Source organism: Heloderma suspectum, chromosome 2, assembly GCF_057233095.1.
Source record: "Heloderma suspectum isolate Gila_16-S chromosome 2, 16-S_ref, whole genome shotgun sequence".
NCBI lineage: Eukaryota > Metazoa > Chordata > Lepidosauria > Squamata > Helodermatidae > Heloderma > Heloderma suspectum.
Window position 1 is genome coordinate 315,166,412 of NC_139459.1, and position 15,185 is coordinate 315,181,596.

The following is a 15,185-nucleotide window of genomic DNA, read 5'->3' on the forward strand; positions in this document are numbered from 1 at the left end:
TAATCAAATAAAATGCCTTGGAGGCTGAAGTTTTTTGTCTTTTATCTGTAGAAGAACTTGGCAGTCCCTAATTTCTGGAACTGCTCTCTTGAAAAACGGCCTTTTGCAGCAAACTAGCATACCTCTTAGTTTCTTCTGCCAGTTCATTTCACTGAAAAGGTCTTCTGATCTCATAAAGAAGTCATTTATCTTACTGCCTTGTTCATCCCTCTCAGTGGTATAGTAGATCCGTAGTTTTGATTCCTTGGTGAGGAACTCACATATACTGGGCACAGGGAAGACTATTTGCTCCATAGTACGATCTGATCTAACAATCTATATAAGAGAGGATTAAGGGTTAGTTTGCATGGGGGCCATTTAAAACGAGACTGCATCATTTGCTACTATGCAAAAACCCACTTATCTGGATCTCCTGGTGGTATCCTCTGAAATGCTTGGTAATATCCAGTAGTGTAACACTATTTGCTTTATGCTTCTCCACTATGTTTCAGTAACATTTCAGGTCTGTAAGTGATGGGAAAATCTAGCCTATTTCCTTATCAAAGGTTTTATACAAATATATACTGTTATGGCTGCTGACCAGCTATTGCTTTGCTAGATTAGCGGTCAACAATCCAGCTTGGTCAACTAATACTTCACTGATGGGAGCAAATAATTATAAGTTGGTGTCCAGATAGTTGGGGATCTCTTTCTGTGTGTTTTTGAATGAGATACCCATCAGAGCTTGGAAAAGTTTAAGACCGCATAAAAAGCAGTTTTGAGTTTGGAATTTGGAGAAAGACAGAACAGATTAAACAGTAAACTGGCTGAAGATGAAGCAACTTGGACTGCAAGGTCTCTCGCTGAGGATCTAATGCAGTGTAGCAGCTCTGTTGCTTCCTAGGAGTACCTATTAGTCTACACTTAGGGTCTAGTATATTTGTAAATAAAGCCAATACTACAAAGACACAGTGTCCACTGCTCTCTCATCTATAGGAAACTAAATCAAACAAAACTTCCCCTGGAACTTCTAATTGCTTCAGGAAGTGGGGAATGAATAACAATATGAAAATTTTTAGGAAACTGGAATAAACCATGTTAACATGAACTACACAACTCATTCATCAGTCATCCAACTAATGAGAGTTGTGTAGCTCATGTTAACATGATTTGTTCCAGTTCCTTAAAACCCACCACAGCTATCAGTATTGAAATGTAAACTATCTTTGATTTAGGAAAGTATTTACATCCTCCAATTTACATACCCCTAATAAAAATTTGAATCAGGAAAGGAGATTGCCAGTTTTGAAGATATTAGACAGCAGTCTATTTGCTACAATATCCCAGATGTACTAGTTACTTTTGACTCAGTACATCCATACTGTGCTATCTACATGGGGAATTCCCATATAAATTCACTTGTTCCTACTTTTAAAAAGATTTTATCATTAATGAAAGTAACTGGAAGAAAACAATGTCTGATTTTAAACATGCCAATTCCTCCAAATGGCTAATTTAAAGAACTCTTCATAGAATCATAGCATTCAGAGTCAGCATCTGCCTGGGCCAGCAAGGAATGTATGTATTAACCAGGAGCCCCAAGATGCCTTGCAATGTTTCTGAGTGGCAACTTTTAGATCATGCAAAGCCCCCATCCAAAGGGAACTTTCAGGATCCTGTGGGGCAGCCCAATATCTTGTGCTGGTCATATAAAGACGTAGTGGTCATTTAGTCCAAGCCCCTTCCCTCGGACTGGACATTTTATACTTAAAGCATGACAAAAAAGATGTCTGTCCAACTTGCTACTGGGGGAAAAAAAACACTCTAAATTAGCTAATTCCACAGCCTATCTTGTCTATTATTCCATTCCTATAGCTACTAAAATTTCTTTCAAGTTTAACCTAAATATATATTCCTGCAGAATTATGTTTTCAACTGTTTTTATTTACAAAAAAACCTTCATACTAGAATGGCCTGGCCTATAAATGCAGGAAAAAACACCACATTTTCAAAGTAGTAGCCAATTTTTTTTTAAAGCATGTTAATGGGGAAAACAAATCTTCTGGAATTTGATAACCTGTTGTAGGAATAACTTTAAAAAGCTGAAAATACTGGGTTGCTTCCTCTTGGATTAAATTGTAAATCATGAGTTCAGCAAGAATCCAGAAGACATTTATGTGCCTTAACAGAAAATAATACAATTCTAACATGTTTATTCCTACGACATTTGATTCGGGAATATGTAAGCGCTGGATGTGTGGGCAGCAAGGTGCAAGCTATTTTCATGTTTGGGAGGAGGGCATACACATTAAATGTTTTCAGGGGAATGTTTTTAAAACTGGATAGCCAACACAACAGAATTGAATCATTATTTTTACTAGAATACCTAAGACCCCAGGAAGAACTACACTGAATTGGTTTACCTTTCCTTAAACTGTCACAGCTAAGGTTAACCAAATTTCACTGTAGTCTTTACCTCAATTTGAGCTGTGTGCTTGGCATAGAATTCCAAAGCTTCATCGCCATCTATTTGGCCTCCAGGCTTCAACATGTTCTGCAATTCCTTGTTATGACGAGCGAGCTAAAATAAATGGATAGTTATGGAGTGGAGGGAAACTACTGTTGGGCTCCTAATATTTTTGAAACAACTGAGAGAACTAAAGAAAAGTATGCTTGTTTTATTTCACATCAAACCATGTACAGACCTGGATGGGGTCAGACGTAGAATGGAGTAGCAAGAACAGGGCCCCATCTACATGGAGACACTTTATGATGCGATTCCATTTAAAGCTGGATTTTCAGGCATTTGAATTTGCTCCCACTGTGGCACATGTAGCCAGCAAAGCAGTATATATATTTTAAAAAACCTGCTTTCATGGGGCAAACAGCACCTGAAACCACATTAGTTTGGGGTTGGGTGGGTGGAGTCCCACAAGTAGAATGGAACAACATCAACTGCGTAGGTACAGTGCAGTAAATGAGCGGAGGCTTGCTCCCTGCCCTACTCTGCTCCCGTGCTCAGTGACGTGCAACTGAAGGCAATGAGTTACTTCTGAGTAGACATGTTTAGCCCACTCCTCTCCTTGTGTCCACCCTTTCTTGGCGGGAGTAATGGTAATTTGGGGTTGATCAGCTTTAAAACTCATTAAACTTATGTGCACCTACACTGGTCCAGATAAGTGAAGGTTTAAAACAACAAGCAAAGGAATTATCCCCACCCCTCTCTCCGCTCCCATACTCGGTAAAGTGCAATTGAAGCCAATGAGTTACTTCCGAGTAGACATATTTAGCCAATTCCTTTACTTGTGTCCACCCTTTCATGACACAACTTTCCATTCTGCCAACCAGCATTGCTCCCCTCAGCCTGCACCAAAGCCAGTTGAGATCACACGGACGTCCAAACCGCACTGAAGCTGCCACAACGGGAAAATCTGTCACAAAATGAGTTTGCAAAAAAGCAGGGTTTATGGCATGAAAACCCATGCTTGCTGCAGAGAGGGGCATATGTCATGTGCTACAACTGTCTGCGAGTTTACTCAGTATTACCAGAGTAAATCCCCTGTATAGATGGGGCCCAGGAGTTAGTTTCCTGGTTTAGCACAAAAACAGGCATTCACTAGAGTTATTTCTTTCTTTCTTTATACCATGATGATTGAAACCATGACCTTTGAAAACATGAACCCTGGGTACATATAGTATTTGGGTGCCAGGATCCACTTATGACCAGTACTGTGGGGATAAATGCACTTTCCATACATGAATACTGTCTCACAAGGAATACACGTGGCTTATGGCAAAGGTCCTATTAGTGAATACAGGCATAATACTGAGAGGTTACAAAACAAGTCAAAAGTGTTGTGGAGGGATACCTACACACCACAACCCCACCCCCCGCCCAAAGGACAACCTATCAAAAAGTCCACTAGCCATCAAACACCACCATCACCTTCTTTCTATAATTTTATGAAAAACTGTATGACCATCAATCCCTATCTATGAAATGGAAACAACACAATTTTCTTTTATTTGGATTGCAATGAATTTTGTTATGTGAAGTATATCAGCTTGATACAAACTTAAGAATGGACAATCCACAACTGATTTCCTCAAGAACAGGTGAACTGAAAGCTGTCAGAATGCTTGACAACAAGTGATTTGTACGCAGCAGCACATAGTAGAAAAAATTGCCATAACAAAGCATTTGAGAGTCTGATATACCAATCTGAACCAACAGCGCAGATAATGGGGGCAACTGAAGGTTTGGTGCAACTATGCATAGCAGAATTGGTGACGGTGGCTTGCATTTCACTGAAAATATTCATGCCTTTTCCCTGCACACTTCCAGCATTCCGTGTCCATTTCAGTGATCAGCCAATAGCATGGGCAGGTGCTGACTGGACATGATGACTGAAGATGACAGCTAACAAGCTGTTTTTCATGAAGTAGCCTTAAGCAGTTCTGAATCTGAGCTTTCTATGCTATATGTATAGGACAGAAATTCAGGACAAGCAGTACCTGGGGACAGAGAGGAAGTACTAAGCTGTGTCGAGCTTTATGCAACATTCCTACCAGTAGAATGCAGCATTGCTGCTGCCCCATGACTGCCCTCGTTATCTGTGTGGGCTGGCATGATCAGTGTACAGAAACAATACAGCTGCCCTGTGCCAACAGAGATCGGATTCACTGAATTATGGTGCAATCCTATGCATGTTTAGACAGAAAAAGTCCTAAAACTCCCAGCATGCCCCAGCCAGCATAGATTGCATTGTTAGAGCATCTAAGCCCCAACAAGATGCTCCAAGTGGTTGCAACTGAAATGACATTCCTGTGGGTATAAGCCTTACTACTATGGAATAAATGGCTTGTAGACTTTGGCCTAACATTCCTCTTGTATAAATGCAATCGTACCTGATGGGCTAATATGTAAATATTATGCCCCACATTTCTAGGAGATGCAGCAAGGTCTTCACCATTCTCTCCATCCTCAAACTCAACCTCACCTTGCAGATAAGCTTTCTTAATCACTTCCACCTGAGGAGAAAGATAAACCCAGTTCACAACTGAAAAACAAACAAACCCAAGACTGAGACAGAAGAAGTCAAAACAACATTCAGGCCTACAGACTGACTGATATTCTCATTCTACCTCAGACTTTCTGGAAGAAAACTCCTCTAACGGAATTTTACATTGATTCCCTCTTCCCCTTTGAAGTAGGGGTCTCTGGCTTAAGGGGTGTGTGTGGGTGTGTGTATGCAGTAGGCATTTGCTGTCAGATTTAGTCTATAGCAGAAATCATTTGACTCAGTGGAATGAAAGCCAAAAAAAAGACTGAAACTTTATCCCCAGCTCACTCTGCTGTTGCTGGATAATACATTGCATCATACTCTTGTCTCAGACAACTGCCACAACTAAGGCACTATGTGGTGAGTTTACAGTCTTTCAGCCTGTACTTTGGTATTCCAGGCTTGTGTTTTGTCATCTGTTAATGCTGGCCAGAAAAAAACTCTTTGAAGCTGTTAAATGGCTTTTGTTACATTTAAACCACTTTTGTTGTTGTTCAGTCGTGTCCGACTCTTCGTGACCACTAGTCAAATCCATACAATGTCACCTCTCATCAACACACTATGAAGCTGATTAGCAGTCTATCAAAATAAATTTGAGGATCCAGACAGGATAGTCATGGAACTGCAGATGTTTTCTCTTCCTTTGCTTCCTGATTTTCAAAGAAACAGACACAGTGGACAGCTCAACCATCATAGCTTTCCACCTGCCAGACTGATCTCAGATGCTACAGGGATTTTATCACCTAGTTGCTTCAGAGGGAAGGGGAGATTCCTCCTCTGACAAATTCCTGGGGAAGGGCTGCCCATTGTTTTGGTTATGGGCTCCCCAACCATTCCAATTTCTCATAGGCCCTGAAACTTAACATATAGGGTTGGATCCAAGTTTTTGCTTCTGCGAACAGAAGGGCTCCTTCCATCTACCAAAGGCTTTGATTCAGCAAAGGTATCTTGCTGATGTAAGAGGAGGAGATGACTACTGTAGATCCCTCCTTCCTTAAGTGCCACCTCCCACACTGTTCCGGAAGGTCCCCCAACCCTCCCAACCAGAAGTGGCTGCAGGGGAAGGGGAAAGTGTCAAATGTTGCTTCCTCTTCCATTGGCAGAACGAAGGTCTGGATCCAAGCTACAGTGCTTTCAGTATGTATCCCTTTACTGTTTCATCCCACCATGTAAAACAGATTTTCCCTCCCATCCTTGACCTGTACGTTTGTATCATCTCCCAACACCTTCACTGTCCAAGGATGCCACAGAATTCTACTGTTTTTGCTTCTACAGACTAACCTGGTTAACACAAGGCAGTGGTTGCAATAGAAAGCAGCACTTCTTGTGCTTGGAGGTTAAGCAGACTTAAAAGCCATTATTTACATAGAACTTTCGACTAAATTATGAAAAACTCTTCCAATTTACTGCTGAGCACAGTAGGGCTCAGTTAACAAAAGGGCTAGGTTTACAAGATCCCCAACAATATGATCTTAGTCACGCAACTGGCAACAAGATAATTCCATGCTGCCAAATTAATTTCTACCCGCAGAAACTTTGGAGCATATTCTTGGAAACTTACCAGTTCTTTTGGTCTCATGTTATAAAGGATCCTTTCTGCATTCTCACTGTCATGCCTGCTTTCCATTATTGCCAAGAGTAACTTAGAAGCATTGTTCTGGTGGAAGTAAAGGAAAGATAGTTGGTAACAGTTCCATGCATTACTAAAACAGGAAGAGCTCAAAAGAAAAGCATAAATCTAAGTGACTATTTCCAACTGCATATTTTGCTAAACCCTGATGGATGACAAAGAAGATGAATACATGAAAATGACACAACTTACAAGACAATGCAATAAAGCCTAAATCTACCATTAAGAACCAATGAGGTCACTTAGGTCTTAGAAACAACAACATACAATGAAAGCAGGTTTCAGACAACACACAAAGTATCAGACACAAAATACAACGCACAAAATATAAGAGTATCAGCACTCTTAATAACGAACTGAGGAGGTTGAGTGGCTGTCAGTTTGAAACTGGAATGGGGTCATCCAGAAATAAGGTAGTGGCTTCTACATATCTGCGGGACTTCCTAAGCATGCAAAAACTTAAAAGAAAAAGGAATGTAAAACCCCAATATTCCCAGCAAAATGATGGGAGTTGCAGGCCAACACATCTGGAAGGTTCCGTAATGGGAAAGGCAGGCTTACAGCAAATACCCTAGATGATGGGGATTAGGGTTAGGGTAATGTATTCAATGAGGCTAAAAAAGACACCTCCTCTCCTGCACTATACAGGGATGATTCATTGCTAAGAACTGCATGTCTCCCTGCCCCTGCTGCTACATAGTTATAAAATGCTCAGGCTCCAGTTGGAAACTACCCCTACTTTGGAATAGTAGGGTAAGGCCTCCGGGGGTGGGTGGGAATGGTCTTTTTTCTTTCCCCACTCAAGAAACTCCTCCTCCTCCCCTTGAGGCATGAACAACACTATAGGGTTCCTATTCCAGGGAGTCTTAAGCTCTAAACAGGAACAGTCCTCTTAGGGAGGGTGGACAGTGCTGACTCCTAGTTTTTCAGGGCACTTGGACAAAAAGCCCTCAATGGGGCCTCAGTGAGTCTACCTTCTCACAGCCATTGTCACTAGATGGTTTTACTTCTTATCCTTTTTCTCATCATTGCTACTACTTGCTTCCTTGACAGGCAAAGAATCAGTGAGAGCAAGCAGGCAGCGGCATTTACCACTTATCCTTCTCATCACCACTCTTGTCTACTCCAGAGCATAGGCAGGTGAACAAGCAGGCTGCAATGATGAAGAGGAGAAACAACTCCAGGGGGCTTTTGCCGGTGGGCCCTTGCTGGGGTGTGGGCCCTTGGCACATGCCCAACCATGCCTACCCTTGATGTAGGCTCTGGGTGTGGATACACCAAAACATTGTGTTGGAGGTCCCACTTGTATGTACTTTAATAAAGATTTAAAACTTGCATTTCAACAAGGTAGTTAAGTACATTAATTACATAATGAATGCAAATTTGCTCACTTTTGAGACAAGTTTTCAAAAGCAGCTATTGAAAGGTAAATAGTATTTGTTTCAGCAGAAGCTGAAACAGACACCAAGTTAGGCATCTTATATCAGAATTTAAACAATTATGTTCAGTAACTATCCACAGACATTCATATGCCTATATAGAAGTCAGCCCCAGTCATTTCATTGCAACTTATCTCCCATATGCTCAAGGTTGCACCTTGATCAACCTTAATCTTAATTTATGGATCAGGATTGGCATGGAATGGCTTGTGCCAATGTAGCTACACCTTTTATCCCATTATAAAATGTGGCTGCATGCGGTCTGGTTTGTAGGCTTGTTCTGTTGTAGCTGGCTCCCTGATCCATAGGTGAACAGTCCCTCATTCTGCTTCCTCAGTATCTGTATTCTCTCCACTTGTGTGCAAGACCACTATGCTTCAACTGATGGTAGTGCAGTACTGGTGATATATACTGCTGTCATGACACATCCTGGTCTCCTTAACATGCTGGCACAATCCTGAAAATTGCATATCCATAATTAAATATTCATACTTAAATAACTTTTAAAATGCAGTTTTGGCATTTATATCATGTGAGGTCTCACAAATTAAGAAGAGGTGAGCCTTTTAAAATAAAATGTTATAAATTCTTTATTAAAAAGTACTTTTAAAAACATCCTGTACAATAGCCACTTGCCCTGGGTGCTAAGTGACCCTGCTGGAATTATTGTCTTACAAGCCATCATTCTCTCCATTCTGCTTTGCTGTTGTAATATTGTCCATTTTCATAGCTAAAGTATTTACTTGCCTTTAGTTCTAATACAAGATCCATCCGTTTCTTTCCCAGCGGGTTGATGTCATTGAGAATTAACGCTGTAATTATATCAATACCATTGGACTCATGAGTAGCAATGCAGTTCTGGGGGGGGGGGGCAGAGATATGAAATATATAGTTAAAGGTAATATACAAAGAAGCATTTATTTATTTATTTATTTATTTATTTATTTATTTATTTATTTATTTATATTTAATGGCTAACTCAATGGCCATACCCAGAGAAAAATGGCTAACTCAAAGAAAACATGATCTTACTTCTCAAGGTCAAAACGTGACAAGGTAAATGACATTGCTTCTATTTCTTTAACAGGGGCAGGGGAGCAATCCTATGGCCCTGAAATAGGATCTGGGGGTGTGGGGGACATAGGATAGTTTGGATTCCTGGATCTGAGGATGGAGATACTGCTCTGACCTCAAAGCCAGGAATGTGAGCTCCCCGCCCCCTCCCCCATGCTGGCAGCCTCTCTGAGGCTGCAAAGGTGACCTCGGAGAGGAGGGAAAGGGGGCATGCCAGTGGGTGGGGAAGGGAGAGGCCAGCTTACAATATATCCTTCGGCCTCCCCAGCCTCCTTCCCTCCCATTCTGCAGAGCCCCAGCTAGATGGGTGAAAAAGCTGAAATGCAGAGTTGGAGGAGTGCTGAGGCGAAGCCTCCACCGCTCTTCCCTTTCTGTATTGAATGGCCGTAAGCTTCTGAGTTCAGAAGATTACAGCCATCCTGATAGGACTGTGCCCTTACTAATACAATTATTGTCTATTTATAACAAGTTTTTTTCAGAGAACAGCTATTCCATATTCCCCTGCAGTGACTAGAGGATACTGCATTGATCAGCATGTTCGGTCAGTGGGAGGGGGCTACCATTTCTGATGTTTTGAGGTGTTGCTGTCAATTCTTATTATATCACTTGGAAATGTGTGAAATTGCTCTTGCTGCAAGCAGGAGCAGCTGAACAACCCATGGACCTTCTATCTGTAGTTTGGATAGCGTTATGTGCAAACCAGGGACTCTGGATTGTCTCTCCCACGACAAGCCAAAGAAACAACCCAATAACAAACCGGGGGGGGGGGGGAGACAAGCCAGGTGTCAGGGTGGAAACTGAGCCCATAGAGCCCCAGAGCAGTTCCGATTCTGAGGGGGAACAGCAATCCGTGGGAGAGGAGCTCGCTCATCACAGCTGGCAGAGATTCCTCCTGCCGGCATTCCTAGGATAGTGACCCTGGCAGTGAGAGAGCGCTGAAGGGGGGCTTGCTGGACGCTCGGCGCAGACGCAGGGAGCGACGACAGATAGAGGGCGCTGAAAGGAGGCGTACCGCTCGTTTGGCGCTCAAACAACGGTCGCGTCCCGAGGACCCAAGGGAAAGAGGGAGGATCTCTCCATAGCCCATAAGTTCAGAGTCTTCCCGTGGTTCCCTTTCAAACGGGGACCAACTGCCTTACCTGGAGCTTAGGCTACTCTGCTATCTTTCCCCAGTGCTGTTCCTTGCTTAGTCGCTAGTAATTAGTATCTGAAAGAGTCATAAAGTAATAAAGGAATAAAGCCTTGGAAAGAATCCTCGTCGTCTGTGTCCTGAGTTGGCTATTGGAGGGGACTGCAAGAGGCAGCTAGGGTGCTCCTGACACCAGGGTTTCTGATTCTCACATAATGCTAACGAAACCGCAAGGAGAAAATCTGTGGGTTGTTTAGGCACTCCCATTTGCAGTGAGAGTGATCAGGCTTATTCACGATAACACACCATTTTTTAAAATTGTGGCTTGTTGTAACATATGAACCAGGCCATTGCCATGTGCCTCAGTGAAGACTGGCCTTGATGCCTGCAACACCACAAATCCACATACAGATTTTTCTCTATGATCCTATGAGCTGGAAGCATAAATGTCCAGGGCAGGCATGAAAAATTCTCACAGTTCCAAGCTTCCCATTGGATCTCTGATTTTGCAAGTGTGTCATGTTTTCCACTTGTAGCAATTTCATTACCTGGTTTTCGTGGCATGGTCCTTGGCAGTATTCTGTCAAACTTTCCAGTGTCTGGTTGATCAGTGCTACATTCTTCTCATTAATGTACAGCCCAAGAAGTCCAAGTCCTCCAGTTGTACTTCCACAAATGCAATCCAGAAATTGCAACGTCTCACACACTAAGTTGTAATTTGTCTTGTTGTTCTGGCAACGCAGGAAGTTCTACAGATGGGTATGAGAAAAATGGAGGAAAGAAAGTTCAGTTTTATTTTTTAACATTAACTCTGCTCAGTATACATGAAAAGATGCTTTTAACACCAGGCAGTCTACTTACAGATATCATTAAAAAAAAAAAATAGTCCCATGCTGACGCTCACAGTGGAAATGTTTCCTCACTGTCCACACATTCATACAGTGTGGGAAAGGGCTCTCCACACATCCTGCCCGATCAGGGTCCCCCCTCACATAGAGTGCCATTTCCCACAATGTCTGAACATGTGAATAGCAGGAAAGCTTTTCTACTGTGAGCACTGGTGTCTTTCATCCCAAGGGGGTGGACCAGGTATCTCTGTAGTATCTTCCCCAATGTTTGCTAAAACATCTTTGCTCCAGGGTCAGTGCTTGGGGTTGGTGTTGTAGGGCACCTGCAAGGTCCACTGCCAGTTCCAGGAGGCTTGTCCTTGCTGCATATTCACCTAGGGCTGATCTACATTGCGCCCGCCTTCACAATGAATTCGGTGTCCTGTCGGGTTAAACGCTCTCGCATTAAAACGTGATTATCCACACTCACCCATTTTCCCCGTTGCAGTGCTTCATCGAATGTGCGAGCTCAGTTCACACTCAAGCACTGTGCTGTTTTCCTGCTCTTAAAGACAGAGGCTGTCACTGGAGGATCAGAAACTCTTCCTGTTTCTGCTGATTCCACGTCCACCATGCTCACAGCTCTCGACGGCCCCATGTCATCTTCCAGCTACTGAAATTTGCCGCAATTTTTTTTTTTTAAAATTCAGGCATGATCTTCAAAGATTCGAAGATTTGAAGCTTCAAATCTTCAAATCTTTGAAGATCATGCCTGAATTAGAAAAAAAAAATCGCGGAGAAGCCACGATTCTTCGACGATAACGCCTTAATTAAAAAAAAAAATCCAAAGCGGGGGATGGGTGGGTAAAACTTAGTCTCATTTGAAGGGATAGAACAACCCCCATCTCAATGCAGGAAGCCTGATTCCCAGGCAGTCGCCCATTCAACTACTGACCGGGGCCGACCCCGCTTAGCTTCCGAGATCAGACAAGCGCACGCACATCCAGCCCTTTGCTTGCTGCTGAGGAAACTCTGAGTGCTGAGGAAGCTAAGCAGTAGCTGGAAGACGACATGGGGCCGTTGAGAGCTGTGATTGGACAGGAGGGAAATACAAACACTGCCATATGTGGACAGGCAGGGGAGGGGACTACAACCAGATACGGTAGCGAAGGCGGAAAATCAGAGCACATTAAGGGGAAATATTGGGATATCAGGGTATTGAAAGTGGGAGCACGGAAGCAGGAAATTCCAGTTCCAATTCGAGGCAGGTACTGCATAGTGTGAAAGACGGACGGTGAAACCTCATTGGAAGCGAAAAAACCCATAAGTGTACATCGGCCCCTACTGTCTCTTGAGTGTGCAAGTAGCAACAAGAACAAGGAGAAGCAGCCTCCACTTGCCTTGCCCTCTTCACCTGGCGGTGACACAAACTAGGCCCAGAGGAAGAAGGCAAGCAAAGGGACAGTTGTGAGTGGCAAGGAGAAGGTGGACCTGCTCTGAGCGGGAGCCCACCAAAGGAATTTTTCCCATAGGGCTCTCAAAACCTAGAATCACCACTGCTTATCCCTCATTAAGGAGCTGCAGCATATCCATACACAACTATGATAAGCATGTTGGGCCTTCTCAGCTGTGGCACTTCTACCTGGATTTTCTTCTGCAAGGACAATATGGTACTCTTTTGTTCCATGTTGCTGCACTCTTTTATGGAATATTTAGATTTTATTATGAAATAGCAATCTTTGGCTAGAGTTAAATTTCAGTTCAATCACACTCTTGACTTCAGGAGGCACTGACTGAACACATAGGAGATAGCAACTGCTTGCAAGCTGAAATTTCACATTTAACAGCATGGGTTGGTTGACTGTGCTTTAATTTTTATGCATCCCAAGAAATAAAGACAAATCTATCTATATGAGTGTAGGTGACAGAAAAAACAATTTCTGAAGGTAATTCCATACTGTCAGAATGGTCTCAGTGGTAGTTCTAGCAGTGACAACTCTGCTAGTTTTTCCTAGAAAGCATCAGTGTAACAAGACCACCTTCACAGCTTCTCCCTTTTTTTTACTGGCACAATTATAAATTGCATTTGAACCAAACACCCCAGGGAAGATGGAGGCACCACAGTATGGAGTCCATGCCGCCGCGAGGGAAAACAACACAGCGTAGTACAATAATTGTGGTAAAGCTGACAGCTGCAGGAAGTCTGGGAAAACCTAAATGGCAACACCAGATTACCACAACATATCATCACAACAGTTCTAGAGCACTAAGGCCTATTTTTCACAAATGGCAGCTGAGGTGGTAAACCTGTATATAGTCCCTAATACTTTAGAATAAAAGTGGGGTCTCACATTATTGACTGCTCTTCCATATAAAAGATATGGGGGAGGAACTGAAGCAGCATGGCAATTTTGACAACAGAAGGAGAACCGAGGAGGAACTTTTTGAAATCAAGGTTCCCAGCTTCTCTCAGTGCTGCCACTTCCACTGGTACTGGGGAAAAGGGAGCTACTGCTGACATCCTCAGCTAGATGAGATATACCACTGGGTTGGGAATCTAACAGCCAGTTTCTGGAAGAGAATTCCCCACTGCATGCCCCAGGTGGAGGGTCTTGCTCAAAGCAGTGGCACCAAAGAGCGCTCTCTCTTTAGTCTGCTTTGTGGGAGGGGCAACAGACACCCTTCTTTATTTTTATTTTTTGTGTATCTTTCCCTTAGTTTGACCAACTAATTCATCTTCCATACAGACTTCATGGGAGGGCAGGGTGGTATTCGGAGGTAGCCTAGAAACACCAAATATAATATGGTTGTAATGATCCAAATTTGGTCTGGTATGTGAGAATGGTATTATTATATGTTCAGCGGGTTTTAAATTTGAACTCTGTGAGAGGGAAAAGTGATCAGTTTTGGTATATCAGGTATGAATTGGTGTACTTGTTTTTAGTTTAGTTTTGTTTTAAACACATTTCTTGGGGAAGGAGAGTATCCTATTATTAGGAATGTCTGAACCACCACCACCACTACCCCCCGCTCCCGCTTGCCTCAAATATTAATTGAGTTCTTCCAGCTGAACAGCATTCCATATAAACACTCAAGAGTACCCAATTACCTTTTTACCACCAGTCTCCCTTCCAATCCACCAGCTACCATAAGTCCACTTTATAGTGACCTCTCCAATGTCTCCTCAGTGTCAAAGGGATCCCTTCACTATCTGTTACTCCCCTTTTCATGGAGAAGGTAGGAGAACAGGCAGGGACAACAAAAGAATGGCTGAGGTGAGGTGTAAGTCTCATTTGAAGTTGGGCTCAAACAGGGAAGTAGGTGTTAATATGGTTATTATTTTGGGTAGGGGAAGATATAGCAGAGTGAGAGAAATAAACCAGCACAGGGAAAGGGAGATTAGATATCTTCATACTATTCCATTGTCCAGGTCACCTTTCAGCATGGGTACCCTGACTGCAATGCTTGTAGCCCACTGGAATACAGATAGCTGCTGTTTAATGCTATGTCAGTAAATGGAAAGACAGTGGCCATCCAAGATTTAATCCTGGATGCACAAGATAGCCTGGTGTGTACTACTGAGATGTGGCAGGTAGGGTTAATTTATCCCATCTATGGGCTGTATCCAATTTTGCCCATTCATTTAAGGGTCTTTGATGAGCGAAGGTTTCTGTACATGGAAGTGGGACAGAATGTAATTTTCACTGATTCCCCCTTCCCCCTGCAGCCCCCTGAACCCTCATGCTGCTCCACAACCCTGTGCAGCAGTGGGAGGGGGGTTTCCCTCTCCCTTCCATTCATTTAAGTCTTCATCTGGATCAAAGAGCCTTATGAACAGAAGAACAGCACTGGATACAATCCATCATCCTTCTGGGTTCTCAGTTCATTAGCAGTTTAAACATGATGAGAAGAGAGGAGAGGCCACTGTGGTCTATCATTAATAAATCTCCTCCATTAGTTATCTTGTCAATCTCGTAATTTTGAATGTGCACACCTGGGGCAGATCTTCACGACAATGGAATGAGAAGTGCGTTGGAGTATTAT

The 15,185-nt window shown here is 42.9% G+C and overlaps 1 protein-coding gene across 13 annotated transcripts in view; it reads right to left on the minus strand.

The window, feature by feature from the left end:
- ITPR1 (inositol 1,4,5-trisphosphate receptor type 1) overlaps window positions 1-15,185 on the minus strand; it is a 377,196-nt gene that overhangs the window by 66,495 nt on the left and 295,516 nt on the right. For 12 of the 13 annotated variants that reach the window (XR_014788558.1, XM_084840316.1, XM_084840314.1 and 9 more), the window contains 6 exons: window positions 10,863-11,063; window positions 8,859-8,969; window positions 6,604-6,699; window positions 4,888-5,010; window positions 2,456-2,560; window positions 123-315 (listed from right to left, as the gene is read on the minus strand). Coding sequence is in view for 12 of the 13 variants with exons in the window: in XM_084840316.1 (XP_084696442.1) it covers window positions 123-315; window positions 2,456-2,560; window positions 4,888-5,010; window positions 6,604-6,699; window positions 8,859-8,969; window positions 10,863-11,063 (829 nt within the window). In the remaining variant the exon portion in view is untranslated. The remainder of the gene's footprint in view (window positions 1-122; window positions 316-2,455; window positions 2,561-4,887; window positions 5,011-6,603; window positions 6,700-8,858; window positions 8,970-10,862; window positions 11,064-15,185) is intronic. The other variant, XM_084840317.1, reaches the window with a different exon arrangement.